Genomic DNA, 14,198 nt, shown 5'->3' with positions numbered 1-14,198 from the left:
ATTTTAATTCCCAATTAATCCGAACCATAGCTGATCTTATCCCCCAAATTTATCCCGGTGTTGCTCTAAATGAATTCCATCATCAACTCGTTTTTTCTTAAAAATTAACAGAATTATGTGATAAATTGATGTGAAGGAGAACTAGTTTTAACCATTCTTTGAAATTGCCTTCAAAAATATTCTAAAAATACTCTTAAAAAAAGAGTCTTGACATTGTAATTTTGAAATTTCAGTGACAAACGTTTATTTCAGATTATTCAACATTTAGAAGAGTTTCAATCCAAAGTGGACGATTTACAGCGGATTACAAAAGTTCCAAAAGATAGCTCAGATGTAATAGTTAGGAATTGGAATGACGTGTGCCAGAAATGTAAAAAGTTACGAAATAGTTTAGAAAATATTAAGTGCTCTATTGAAAAAAGCGGATCCTTAAACAGGCAAGTATCTTTGTTAAAAACCATATTAATTATTTACCAAAAATATCGCTTACAGGTTCGATAGTCAGTTAGACCAAAGACCAGTATATTTGGGTACCGAGTACCTGACGCAAGTCGAAAACTTACGAGCGGCCTACAGATGTGCATTAGCTTCTTGCAAGGAACGCCATCAGGAGTCGGACATTGAACAACTCCATCAATTATGTGAGAAAGTTCTAAGTTCGATAGAACAGTGGCATAGAAGGTAATAATAGACTTGTCAGAACATCTCCATTTCGAAAATTTACTACAAAATTTGTACAGAACTATCCAAGATTTGAGGGAAGCCCACGCCCAGGAGGTCGAAATGTTAAGACAAGAGAAGGAGCAAGCGCTGGCGGAAGAGACGCAAGCTACGCTGGCGGCTTTAGATGCTATGCGAAAAGCACACGTAGCTGAGGTATTTTTTTTATCTCGTTGCGAAAATGAATTCTGATGTATTTGATACATCATAGGTTCAAAGAGAAGTAGCAAGGTTCAAGCAGGAGTTTGCCAGGCAGCAGCGAGACGAAATCTTGGACCTGTCTGAGCGGTTGTCCGTGAAATCATTGGAGGCGGCAGCGCTGGAGGAGCAGCTGGGCAGTGCTACGCGACAGTTGGCGCATGCTCAGCAGCACATCCTGCGGCTCGAACGGAACCCCCAGCTCTCACCTATGCAGGTCAGTATATATCTACCAAAATTAAACCGTTGCACGTCCTCGACCTGTGTAGTAAAATAAGCAAAACCGGTATCGAAGTAACAAGAAAAATAATATAATAACAGCGGCCCAATTAATTTTTGTACGTTCGAACCAATACGCCTCAAATATTTAATTCAGTACTCGAATAAAAAAGTCTATTGCTTTAGAGAATTTTATATTTAGAGCAAAATGCTAAAGCAGTTGAATAGTCGATGTAAATAGTCGGAAGCTTCTTTAATAAGCTACTTTCAGTTGGAACAAAAAAATAATACCCTTCCAATTTCCGATGTCCGTAACTGTTGTTACAGAGCAAATCAAATCAATTAATTTAATGTTTAGTACCTACTAATTGTCGTATTTTTTTTTCTTAATTTTTGAGATAAGCGGGCAATACGACGATTTTCTGTCTGTGACCTGTAACGATTTGAATTTTGTATCACCCATACATTACTTTATCACTTTTACTCCCTAAGATATGAACAATATTACTGGCGAGGCAGTAACAAATTTACCAATTTTTAATTGAATTTATATTCATTTCAGAACTGATGGTGTGTATCCGTGAGGAGCTCAAAAAAACCTACTAGTCTTTAACAAGCCTCAATACGTATACCAGTGAATTAAGAATAATTAAGTACAATGTAATCGATTTAATCGTCACCGTTGTGTACAGTTGATAGCACCCTCGTTTGTTTGTTCATAATCTTCTTATTTTTAACTGTTTGATCGATTAATACCTTTATGTATGTTTTTCCCGTATTTATTTATGTACCTCATTCATCCTTTAGGACTGGTAAGTTTTACGTATGAGGCCAATGGCCGATGTACAAAACTTATGGTTAATTTTTGTAACAGTTTATTTGTTTATGTGTTGGGTTTATATGGAATGTTTACAAAAGAAAAATATATAAGTTAATAAGTTATAAATGTTGTTTCGTATAACTTACCAGATATACAAGGTGGGCCAACTTCTAACGTCACCTATGGAATCAAAGAAATCGTAGCTGGTGTAGTGTGGTAAATGTAGCATGGAAATTGTCTTAATGGAAACACCAGGAGTTTGAGAAACTGGGCAGAGAGAAATGTAAGAAAATTTTGCTTTCTTTTGAGTAAACAAAAACAAAAATGTTGTTTTATTCCATAGCGTAAAATAAAAAGAATTAACAAAGAATAACAATATCGTAATAAACAAATTGTAAAATTATTTTTAAAATCGTAGTACAGTCACAACGTAATGTCAGTATTAATGTTATTACTCATAGAATAACATATTGAAAATTGCACACAATCTCCTACGTTACTAACACAGATATTTAGACCACATTTTGGATAAGTAAATGAAAAATCACTAGCTGTAATGCTAAATTATCTTAAAATAAATGCTTATTTAGCTGTTAGAATTAACAAACAAGCTTATTTGGCTTACTTAACGCTTACTGAACGTACCGAGATAAACCTATAAAACCTGTTACTGTTATCAGGTTTGACTTTCTGAAATAGGTAACTCCCCTACTTCCAGCAATGCTCTGGATCACCTGGAATGTTAAATGTGAAATCGCTTACCGGAAGGCCCGAATGCTTATGTGCTGCCAATTTCCCTGAAAAACGCGTCTGGTGATTATTTATAATAATAATAACAACAATCACAATAATTAGAATAAAAGGTATACAGGTAAAATCGGTTCAAGTGGAAGAAGGGCCACATAAGGCTTAGTATGCCTACAGTAAAGACTAAAGAAGTGGGTTGCGCAGCTGGCGGCTGACGTGGATGAAGTCGTTCCGATGTTTGCCGGATCTTTTACCGTTTCAAAATTCTTGCTCATAAGTTCTAGTAGAGGATTTGTAGGAATTTGGAACTCCAAATTACCGTTTCGAAATTTTTACTAATATAGATTCTAGTGATGGATTAATCGTTTGTTTTTTTAAATTTATTTATACTGCTGCTTTTTCCTGTCATATATTTAAAAAATTTCATCGCTGCAAAGGCAGCGAACTCCATACTAATCTAAGCATAGAAGTGAAAACGTTCGCCGGACTAACTCCACCCACGTCAACCGCCTACCGCGCAACCCACTTCGTTGATCTTTGGCCCAGGCATACTAAATTTTATACGATCCTTTTCCCACTTGCACAAATCCTGTTTTCACTTAAACTAGTTTTACCGGTACATATTTAAGTACTTGATCTAGGCCTTGAGAAAATACGAAAATTATAACTAACTAACTTTTTGGCAATGCTTAATTGTCTTAAAGTCCAGACTACTCGATAACGAAAAGAGAACAAAAAAATAACAAAGAAGCTTACTGCGATTCCAATATCCCAACCAGCACCTGCCGGATTTTCAGCAGAAACCCCCATTCTTCGTATCACAGCTCCACCATCCGTCACGGCCCAAACTTCAGTTTTATCCACACTAACATGTTTAAATCCTTTAGTATGGGGAGCAGAATCTAGAATGTAAAAGATACTTTTGTTAAATAACGAGTTTACGTTTTTTTAATTATTAGATAGACTCAAATTCCATACTTAATATAGATGGATCGGCCGATATAGTTTGCCAATGAGTTCCTTCAGGGAATGTAGATGTGACCTCTTTTCGTACATTTAATCTCCCCAGAGTATCAACTGCCCAGATGCCTGCAGAATTTACCGAAATTTGTTTCAGCTGCGCTCCAACTGGTGGCTCTACGCATACCCATCTGAAATTAGCATGACCATAATTTATTATTATACAGTACAATCACGATAATATGAGTACGAGGAAATCTTGAGATCTTCATATTGCTGGAAGTATTCATAATACCGAAGGTTAGAGAAATTATAAGTATATAATATATTCACATATATAATTGCATATTTACAAATATGACTAATTTTTTTAAGAAAAGTATGATGTTATTTTGGCTTGTATTTGTTTAGCAGAAAACTTTGCCATAATCGCTTCTGCATATATATTTTTAGGTTAATTATTTCACTAATGGTTAAAGAATTTTATTGAGCCCATTCCATTGTTACTTTTAGAGCTTGAACTGCTTCGGAGTGTGAAACTTTATTAAATAAATCTTCTTGGATTTCGCAATCACTTTTTTGAGAATCATAATAGGTATTACATAATTTTGTACCATTTTGCCCTTAGGTTTCTCATTTTAAATTCATTAACACACAAAGCTTGTTCTTAAAAATATTGATAATAATAACTAAGATAATTACCTTTCTCCCTGAAGGTTATCTTCTTTAATTCCCACCCTGAGATATGCACACCCCTTCTTTCCTGTGGCCCAAACGCAATTAAACGGTCCACAGCTAATGCTACTTAATGACTGATCGGTAGTGACATGCTCCCAGATGTGACCCTAAAGAAAATAAATTATATGTACGTTCGTTCACAATGTTTTGGATCAATGCTATCTATGCAAATTCCCTAGTAATACGAGCTGATAAAAAATTGTTCGGTGTTAGGTCAAATATTTCTTGGCTAATCTGAATTATTTGATACATACCAAAGGGTTTGATCTGGAAGTTCCAACCCGAAACATCGCTTGGCCGCCGGAGGCTAATGCCCACACCGAAATTATAGTATCTGGTTCGTCATTTACAGGTTCAAGAGAAACATCTAATAGTTTGGTATGGCCCAGTTCCCGCCACGGTCCTGTTGTTGCTATTGCACATCTTCTATACCACCTAGTTAAAGAAACAATTTATTTGTCGGTATAAAAGCCAAGACGGTTCAAAACGAGCCTAATAAATAAATATCATAATATACAGATGATGACCAAACGAAATAGCCTTCCCCACCAATTTCCAATGTATCTTCTAAATATACTGGCTAAGATTTATTTCAAGTGGTTGAATCATTCTATAAAAATCCACTCTATTATCAATACCAACCTCCTTCTCCTAACCAAGTCAGTGAACTGCTTATTAGCGTGATAAGACGCAGGAAAATCGACAGCATATTGCCAGCCCTCGCGATCGACCCCACCAGGAACGTGGAAATCTATCATCCAATCTGAGATCCATTGCCAACGCGATGAAAGGAGTTTCACTTGATCTTTCAGGCGTTTCTGGCGCCCAGTAATGTCACTCCACATATGTCTATCGGTTGGTAAACCTACAGGATGGAGTACGATTATGTAAAAAATATAAAGGTAGATGTAGGAAGTGCAATAAAACACCTTGTAGATCAGAAAAAATTTAAAAACTTCTATGTAAATAAATATTCTTTAATTAAATTTTTAATTCTTTAAATAAACGTTAATTAAGTTCTAGTAGTTGATAAATTTGCTATTTATCTAAATATCTCTGGGAATCCTGTAAACTACATGTCAAAGAGCTTAAAAAAATGCAATTTTTTTCTAGTTTAATCAAATTCGTAACTCTTAGCGTTTCGAAGATGGCAATTCAGCCACATATGGTATTTGAGAAACTCTGTACAAGAATTAAATATAGAAATATATAACAAATATTAAATTATATTTTGATATGTTTATCTTTTGCCCTTGATACCTTTTAAACAAAAACGTAAAACAAAAATAATCCATTATGAACATAAATACAATACCCACCTGAAGACGTATAACCAGTTACAGGATTCCATCTTTGATTCTCATAAACTCTATAATCTTGTGAATCGGTCATTGAATAAACGTTAGTACTGTCCAAAGCGCCTAAGAATCCTCCACCCCATCCTCCGCTATATACCCAAGCAGTATGATCATAACCTAACAGAATACAGGTAATAATAATTGATAAATTCAACATAAACGTAAAAAATAGTTAATACCTATTCCCCATGTAACTCCTGCGTTACAAGATTCCACTCTACGAAGATGACCTCCTAGTTGTCTCCAATACAATTCCAAAGGATCTACAATAATTACGGGACTTTTAATAATTAACTTGAAAGGCTGCATTTTTCCCCAAAGATGCAAAATACAAGCGGAATGTGGAGATAGTCTGTGCCTTAAAATAAAAAATAAAACCAACGATGCAACGCCAGATCTGGTATCTCCTTTAAGCACTTACCTAAAGCTAGTAAAATCTTTATCGTTGACAAAAATATGAAAGGCATCTTCACTACTTTCAATTCGTAATTTGAACTCCTGGCCTCTAACGAACGGCATCTCACCTTCTCTTTCCTCGTTGTCCCATTTACCTTCAGTCATGGAGTTCCTAACAACGCAATTGTCGGAAAATCGTGGATTTAAGTGAAGGCACACGTTTTCAAGTTCAGTAAAGGCTTTATGTTTGCTTTTATATGACACGGGGGCCTCCAAATTAATGCCAAGACGCTCCGCTTCATCACCGACACAACTACGACAATATAAATACCATGTTTAGATGAGCTGGAAAAGAGCCATTCAACGAACATGCAAAAATAGGCCGATTTGAGGTTTTTGTTTCATTTAAATAAAGACCGAGTGATCTTATTTCAAAGTTTCTAAAATTGATTTCCACATGTATTATGCAAAGAATTTTCTTTCTGAAAACATTTTTAAGGCAAAACAGATTAAATAATGATTAAAGTCTACTAGTTGAAAATCAACATAAACTATATGAAATATGCCACTATAAACTCACCCTGTAAGTGTGAGAGTCGTTCCTGGTATACATCCAACGTGTAAGGCAACTTTAATAGGACATTCTTTGCCGCTAAGATCGAACTTTTGGACGTAGAAATCATCTTCGCGAAGTTGATTGCCTTCGAGTTGTGAGGGATCCCAGACAAAAATATCTCCTAAGTGGGTCACTGCCCAAATACTTTCATCGCTGGGCTTTCCTACAATTGAATGATATAAAAAATATGAATGCCAAGTAATGATAACTACCTGACATTACATTACATTAGTTCTTTATTTCATCAAACATCCTACCTTTCGATTCTCTGAGTTGTCCACATGTAGTTGCCAAATGTGTTTGCCATTCATCCAAAAGGACGTCACTCAAAAATTGTATAACCACTACAGCGGGAGAATTTCTGGGAGTATGAATCGATATTCTGGGACTACCTGGCTCACTACTTAGCTGAATGCATGTAATATCACTCAGTGGGAACGAATGCTAAAGAACTAACTGTCAATAGGGCAAAAATGTATTCGCACGAACAGTACCATAGTGGTTGCACCATCGGAATTTAGAATAGTTAAAGTACCAGTCGTCTGTATCCATTCTAGCTGCAAAATACAATCGATATAGCTGCCACTGCCTAGATTGACTCTGGCTTCGCCTTTATGCAACCAGGAAGTTGTGTCCACAGCTCGTTCATAAAAATCAAATGTAGCCTAGAATCATATCGAACACACATTATAAAGTAAGACTTGAATAATTAAAAACTTCTTTTTCAGAAGTCACAGAAATTCAATCCAAATGAGAAAGTGAAAATTTTAAACAAGAGAACGGAAACAAAAATAAATGTATAGAAATATATGAACGAGTCAAATAATTTTCATTAGACTTTATACCTGAGTAGGTAATCTAGACTTTAAATCCTCAAGTATCCTATTTCGCCAAGGTTGCTCGAATTCTTCCTGCATGGCACCGCAATTTGAGTCTCCAAACCAATTTGGAGGTTGACTAGATTCCAGTAAACATGTACCAGCTTCAACCTGTTTTAAACCCTTTATGTATTATGGAATTAACTTTCAGTGTAATTCGAAAATGGAGATATTGAGATCTTCACCGACTAATTATTATTCTCATAATAAGATTGATGAAAACCGCCTTATTTGTTGAGAACTAAGCCAGGGTAATACATTGATTGCAAGCAACGTTAAACTTACCCAAGACCATGGTGCATCATACTCAGCCCAACCCATTTCGTCGTCCTCGGCGAAAATACACGATTCCCGGCTAGATTCGCTCCAAACGCTCTCATCCGTTTCTGGATGAACCTCCATGCCGACAACAGATCCCACTGAGTGGACTGGATTCCAGGCTTTGTGACTTTTAGGCTGAATTTCAAATTTGCAATCTCCCACAGGAAGAGAAGTGGGAGCCAATGGTGCTGAATGGGACTGTTCTTCGAAGTCAGTAAAATTGGATTGTTCAATCATACTGTTTGGCCGGCTCTATAAGTAGAAAATGAATGGTTTTTATTAAGAGTTAAAAATAAGTTGAATGGTGCATCGAAAATCTATAGTAAATTCACAAAAAAGTTAGTTCTTTACAGTGAACATAATATTAAAATATATTTGATCCATTCTCGTATCACCTTTTCCAAATTAATCCAATTAATCCAAATTAATAATTCATAATATATGTAAATAAACTATATTTACCTGTAATTAATATACACACTACATTGAGGTATAAAGCAATTACTTTTTTAATTAGTATTAGTAAATGGTTATTTACCCCAAGGTGAGTCAAGCTACGATGAAACTTATCGCGCCCAAGACTAGCGTTACTACTGGCTCTACTGACTTGTAATGGGGCCCTAACTGCCTTCCACCGCTTGCCAGTGTAATCTTCCGGACAAATGCCGGTTCTGTGGTAAATCAGTCTGTCGTCTGCCCCTACTGCAAACACTTGATCGCTGAAAGTCACGGAGACTTGCATCATTTTGCCAACCATCTGAAGCCACGCCGACCCGGCTGCTAGTTCTTCACTCACATGTGCTCCCTCGCCCTTTATGCCTTTCCTAATAGATTCACACATATTAGAAAGACCACATACACATATCATATTAATTTAACAAAGTTTACAAGCACAAGTGAGATAATAATATGTTGCATTACAAAATATATAATACATGTACAATGAAGGCAAAAGTTTACAACCGAGCCACAAGCTCACACAGTTGAGCAAGTTTATAAGTATAACTGTTTGATTAGGAGACAAAATTGTTAACAGGATGAGATTTTTGGTCAATAAAATTAACGGTTATATTTTCATAGATAGAATTAAACCAAAATAATAAAAGAACCCAGGTTCTACCAAGGTCTATCTCGCCAGCAAGCCAATTATTAGTCCAAGAAAGTGGGGTCGTTTTTCCAGAAATTTGCACCTGGAGTAATTGAAGTATTTTTTTAATTGGAGGGGAATTGGTGACTTTCATGGACTTTTTTCACTGGAAATATTTAAAAACCGTACGTCTAAACTATTTATCTTTGAGTGAAAAAGTTAAAAACTAAATAGTAAACAAGAAGACCGTATTTCAAGTTTAAACATTTTCATCTTGGTGGTTTGAAGAGTTATGAGGTACGGTAAATTAGGAAAGTTACTTTTGTAGCCACCTACCTAAACCAAACTTGCTTATCATGTGTAACTGCCCACACACTGCCATTGCCTACTGAGACTTGGGTAATTCTCAGGTTATCACCTGGACTTCGTACTTCTAACCAGCACTCTCCTGTGAAAGATTAAGGGCCAAATTATTAATGTGCTGTTAGGTTTAACATTAAACTAGTCTTCATAGAAACCAAGCATCTAACCAATATGTAAGCTCCATTTCAACAATTTTTATAAAAATTAGCTTGCAGTAAAATTTGACAGTATATTAACAATCTGGTCCTAAACACATTAACGAATGTATAGTTTTCACATAATTCGCACATTTTAACATATGTTATCTTCATTTTGACTTATTTTCGACATTTTTATCTTCAAATCTGAGTACTTGCATACAGGTTGATATCGGCTACGTAAAATGTATACATATAATATAAAATAGTTATTAATTTCCTTGCAATATGAAATGGGAATCATGGGAAATAGTTTTAGAAAATTAAGTGAATACTATTTTTGGAATGGCTTTAAATAATTTAAGTTAACATCTCGACGTCTCTGTAATAATCCGATCAAATATACTGTAACGCTATTTTCGTTAATGTTTTAAAAATTAGACATAATTGGCATGAAAACTCTCTAAGATATAAACTGAACGCTATGATGAATAATTGATATTTGACTCAAACTAAGGCGTATTTTGGATGCTTCCTACCTACCTTGTAAATTATCTCTAGTCACTCCTAACCTTACTAGTGCTCTTCCATCAAGCAGGGAAGCCCAAACCAACCCAGAAGGACCCACACTAATTTGACATACTTCACAGCCTGGAGGAACTTGAACATTATTCCACCTAACGCCCTCTGGAGATTTGGTCCTCACATTTATCCTAAACATAACCTAAAATTAACGTGAAAGGTAAAATTAATTTGACACTTTTGCTCTTACATATACAGTAGTGGAAAAATGTGGAGCAACTTTTGAAAAATTAATATAATTAGAATTGTAATAGTTATAAATATTTAGGTATAGGTTCAATATGAAGCCAGTGTATGTCCAAATACTTCTACAAAAAAAATTTTTATTTTTATTTTTTTGTGGAATTTTATGTTAACAATAGTATTTTTTGGTGGAAAAAAGTAGAGCAACTTATCAACTTATAGCAAATATTTGCCTTAAAATTTATCAAAACAACAGTTTACATTAAAAAATGTTAATATTTTAGAAAATATCCATTATTTTTAATTACAACATCGCATCTTTTTGCCATAGACCTTACTAATTTGGTCAGGATGACTGGATCCATGCTTGTCCATGCGTCTTTTAAAGCAGTGAACAGTTCGTCTTGATTCCTGTAGGTCCTATCTCTAATTTCCCGATATAAGATTTTCCAGAGGTTCTCAATAGGATTTAGATCGGGGGATTGCGAAGGCCATTTCAAAACGCGTATTCCTTCTCTCCTGAACCATTCTTTCACATATTTGGACGTGTGTTTTGGATCGTTATCCTGTTGGAAAATGTGTCTTAAGGGCAAAACATCGTCCGCATATGGCACTATTTGATTCTCTAAGATTTCCTTATATTCAAATCTATTCATATGACCATCTATTTTATAAAGGGGGCCAACACCATAGCCGGAAAAACAACCCCATACCATTACCGACCCACCTCCGTGCTTCACTGTGGGACAGGTGTATTTTGGATTGAGTCTTTCATTTTTAGGACTCCTCACGTAGGTGATACCATCGCTATTAAATAAGCAAAACTTTGATTCGTCACTCCAGATTACTTTTTTCCAATCCTGTTCTGTCCAGTGACAATGTTGTCGCGCAAAATTAAGTCGGGCACGTCTATTTCTTTCGTATAAAAGAGGTTTTTTGGCTGGTCTTCTTCCAAATAAATTACCTTCAAGTAACCTGTTTCTTACTGTTCTAGATGTTACTTCAACATCGAGCTCATCGGAAATACGGCCCTTAATTTTGTTCGATCCTAGAAATGGTTCATTCTTCGCAATTTTTAAAAGTTGTTTATCTTGATAACGATTGGTTTTTCTGGGTCTGCCACACTTCTATTTTACATCAATATTCCCGGACACTCGATATTGTCGGATAATTCGACAAACAATGGATTTGTTTAAATTAAATGTTTTTGCAATATTTGCTTGCTTTTGGCCACTTTTATACAAATTAACAACACATTCTTTTATTTCCACTGATAAATGTTTACCTCGAGGCATTTTGACCAACGATATACCACGGATGAAATAAATTTTAAGGCAAATATTTGCTATAAGTTGATAAGTTGCTTTACTTTTTTCCACCTAAAAATACTATTGTTAACATAAAATTCCACAAAAAAATAAAAACATTTTTTGTAGAAGTATTTGGACATATACTGGCTTCATATTGAACCTATACCTAAATATTTATAACTATTACAACTCTAATTATATTAATTTTTCAAAAGTTGCTCTACATTTTTCCACTGCTGTATCTCAACCAATCAGATTTTATGAAGGAAAGAGATATAAAAAAATACAGGATGTAATATATTAGCAAGAACATATTTCAAGGAGCAATAGTCCACTGCAAAATAATAAAAAATACTAGTAGACACATGATCAAAAATGCACCATTTTCTATATATAGGGTTGCAAAGTTTCACATTTTTTCTCATATTTTGCGTATTTCTCACGTATACCTTGAGTTAAATTTTTGTTAAATATTCGAAAACTGACTAATAATGCTCTATCAAATAATTGTTTTTGGGGTATTGTCATAATAAAATGGGAAACCTAAAACTCACCCTATTGTGAGATGTCACAGCCCACACCAGCATTGTTCCTGGTTCAGCTCCCGCAACATTAAGACCTCCAATGGAAACATCAATGAAAGGTTCCTAAAAAATTAATTATTATCTCTATAATGAACTGTCTAGCCAATGAAACAATTCATACTATAGGTCATGCCATGGTTGACTTATCATATCGTAACAACCATTTTGTATTTTTGACCATGTGCACTAATGTTAATAAATAATACAAAAATGCATATTATGATAATTTGACTGACTGCCACCAGACCGTAAAACAATATTGATTTTTCTTTGTTATTTGGTACTACATTTAAATAAACTTTTGTACATACTGTTGTGGCATCTTTATGTAAAGGAGCAATGGCACACCAAGTATTCATAGCACAATATTTAGCAGTTCTGACCCACAGTCTTCTTCGAACACAGCTTTTCCATTGTTTCTTGGGATAATATTGAGCAGGAAAGTCAACAGCGTATGTCCATCCATTATGATCAAGTGGCTGTCCATCTAACGTAAGCTCTAGCTGCCAGTCACCTTAATTCATAAAGTTAGGCAAACAGACCTTAATAATGAAAATTATGGTTTACCTTCCCATTGCCAAGCCATAGAAGGGAGCCTAATTTTGTCTATTGATCGCTCAACAGTTCCTTCTGCACTTGAAAAGTGACATCGATCAGTAGGAAGTAATCGAGAACTGAAACCCTCTATAGGGAGCCACCTCTAAAAAATTGAAAATACTTGATTAATGAAATCATTTTTGTAACACAAAATATCTTTTTAATCATTTTTCATTAAGAGGTCCAATAAAAAAATAATGTATAATGCAGATAAAAATAATAATAGTAATCTGCTAATCTTTAAAAAATTACAGTAGCTAAAAACAGTCATTGAGAGGCCATTCAAAAAACAAATAAGCAAATTGTTTAATCAACATCCTATGTGCTTTACCTTTACACCCCCTGTTCTTCATATTTAAGGTTCACACTCTATGGGACTTAAATATAAGTTTCAAAGCAGTTTTTATGATCTTACTCCTTATTACATACATTAAGACACATCTTCTAAAAATCTAACTAAAGGGATTCACAATACAAAAAAAGTCATATTCAAATTAAATGGAATAAGTATCAAGGAAAGTACATACCTCATTCTCATATGACTCTTCTCGAATTCTAATTGGGATATCCAGTCCATGCACATAAACATATATCTGATGATCACCTCCTAGACCCCAAAGAAAGTGTGGAACACCAGAAAGTTTCTTAAACTCTTGCCCATTATAAGGAAGCTCTCTCCACATGGAGCCAGATGTTGATAAGGCATATACTCTTCCCTGATTGTTTAATCCAAATAATAGGGAACTGGGCATCTTGGCATATGCCACATATGCAAAACTTTCAATGATATACAAGGTTTTCTTTTATTGCTGAGCTTTTTTGTCTATCTTGTATTTGCAGCACTAGAGCATTTTTATTCCAAATTAGACTGGACTGAATGTGCAGTAGTGTGATGAATTTGTTCTAGGCTTTAAACCATTCACATAAATATTGGTAAAACTATACAAGGTATCCATTGTTTGTTAGTTTTATCAAGTATAGGACACATATTGAAACAAACTGAGGAGAGTATGATTCTCCTCTGACCAATAAACTAAGCTCAAAATATAGCTGGTAACATCAATTATACTATTTTCTCTTGCTGTTTGCCCTGTGCCTAATAAAAATAATGAAAAATGGACGCCCTGTATAAAAAGATCACATTATTAATTATTTTGAGCTAGCAGCTCTTTATCTAAATTTTACTTAAAACGTAATACCTGAAATCCTAAGGTCAGACACAGACCAAAGCCTAAGAGCGAAGAATTTTGTGTTTTGTCCAAACAATCAGACTAATTTCAATTTATGAATTAGTGCAGAAAACTGTGAATTTAATTGAGCAATAATATACAAACCTAAAGTTACTATCCTTAAGGCCTGTTACAGAGTAATACCTAGTAATACA

At 34.8% G+C, this 14,198-nt stretch overlaps 2 protein-coding genes across 4 annotated transcripts in view; one reads left to right on the top strand and one right to left on the bottom strand.

Moving 5' to 3' along the window:
• Positions 1-2,083, top strand: part of osp (outspread) — a 138,942-nt gene extending 136,859 nt beyond the window's left edge. For both annotated transcript variants that reach the window (XM_066394936.1, XM_066394935.1), the window contains exons 12-16: positions 253-437; positions 493-681; positions 741-876; positions 932-1,135; positions 1,700-2,083. In XM_066394936.1, the coding sequence (XP_066251033.1) occupies positions 253-437; positions 493-681; positions 741-876; positions 932-1,135; positions 1,700-1,705 (720 nt within the window). In that variant the 3' untranslated portion in view covers positions 1,706-2,083. The remainder of the gene's footprint in view (positions 1-252; positions 438-492; positions 682-740; positions 877-931; positions 1,136-1,699) is intronic.
• Positions 2,084-2,272: 189 nt separating this feature from the next.
• Positions 2,273-14,078, bottom strand: Pex23 (peroxin 23). 2 transcript variants are annotated; one of them, XM_066394938.1, is made up of 22 exons: positions 14,014-14,078; positions 13,342-13,722; positions 12,785-12,917; positions 12,529-12,731; positions 12,188-12,280; positions 10,102-10,282; positions 9,395-9,506; positions 8,579-8,795; positions 7,936-8,223; positions 7,618-7,761; positions 7,267-7,437; positions 7,030-7,216; positions 6,737-6,935; positions 6,182-6,469; positions 5,940-6,118; positions 5,722-5,877; positions 5,045-5,267; positions 4,657-4,837; positions 4,367-4,509; positions 3,683-3,855; positions 3,461-3,606; positions 2,273-2,754 (listed from the first exon to the last, which is right to left on the bottom strand). In XM_066394938.1, exons 2-22 carry the CDS (start codon positions 13,564-13,566, stop codon positions 2,716-2,718), a joined length of 3,681 nt encoding a protein of 1,226 aa, XP_066251035.1. In that variant the 5' UTR covers positions 13,567-13,722; positions 14,014-14,078; the 3' UTR covers positions 2,273-2,715. The 2 variants fall into 2 exon arrangements, with proteins under 2 accessions (XP_066251035.1, XP_066251034.1); XM_066394937.1 differs by having other exon boundaries at positions 8,510-8,795; positions 14,014-14,077.
• Between the last annotated feature and the right edge of the window lie 120 nt (positions 14,079-14,198).

This window comes from Euwallacea similis, chromosome 11 (assembly GCF_039881205.1).
Source record: "Euwallacea similis isolate ESF13 chromosome 11, ESF131.1, whole genome shotgun sequence".
NCBI lineage: Eukaryota > Metazoa > Arthropoda > Insecta > Coleoptera > Curculionidae > Euwallacea > Euwallacea similis.
Note: the sequence above shows the minus strand (reverse complement) of the source record. Positions and strands in the feature narration are given on the sequence as shown.

What these genes read in the sequence shown, in the direction of transcription:
- Pex23 (XM_066394937.1), bottom strand. Translation starts at nt 13,566, where the DNA reads ATGCCCAGTTCCCTATTATTTGGATTAAACAATCAGGGAAGAGTATAT. An exon ending in CTGTGACATCTCACAATAGG is followed by an intron (nt 10,283 to 12,187) that starts GTGAGTTTTAGG and finishes CGTTAATTTTAG; the next exon opens with GTTATGTTTAGGATAAATGT. An exon ending in CTTCCAGATCAAACCCTTTG is followed by an intron (nt 4,510 to 4,656) that starts GTATGTATCAAA and finishes TATTTTCTTTAG; the next exon opens with GGTCACATCTGGGAGCATGT.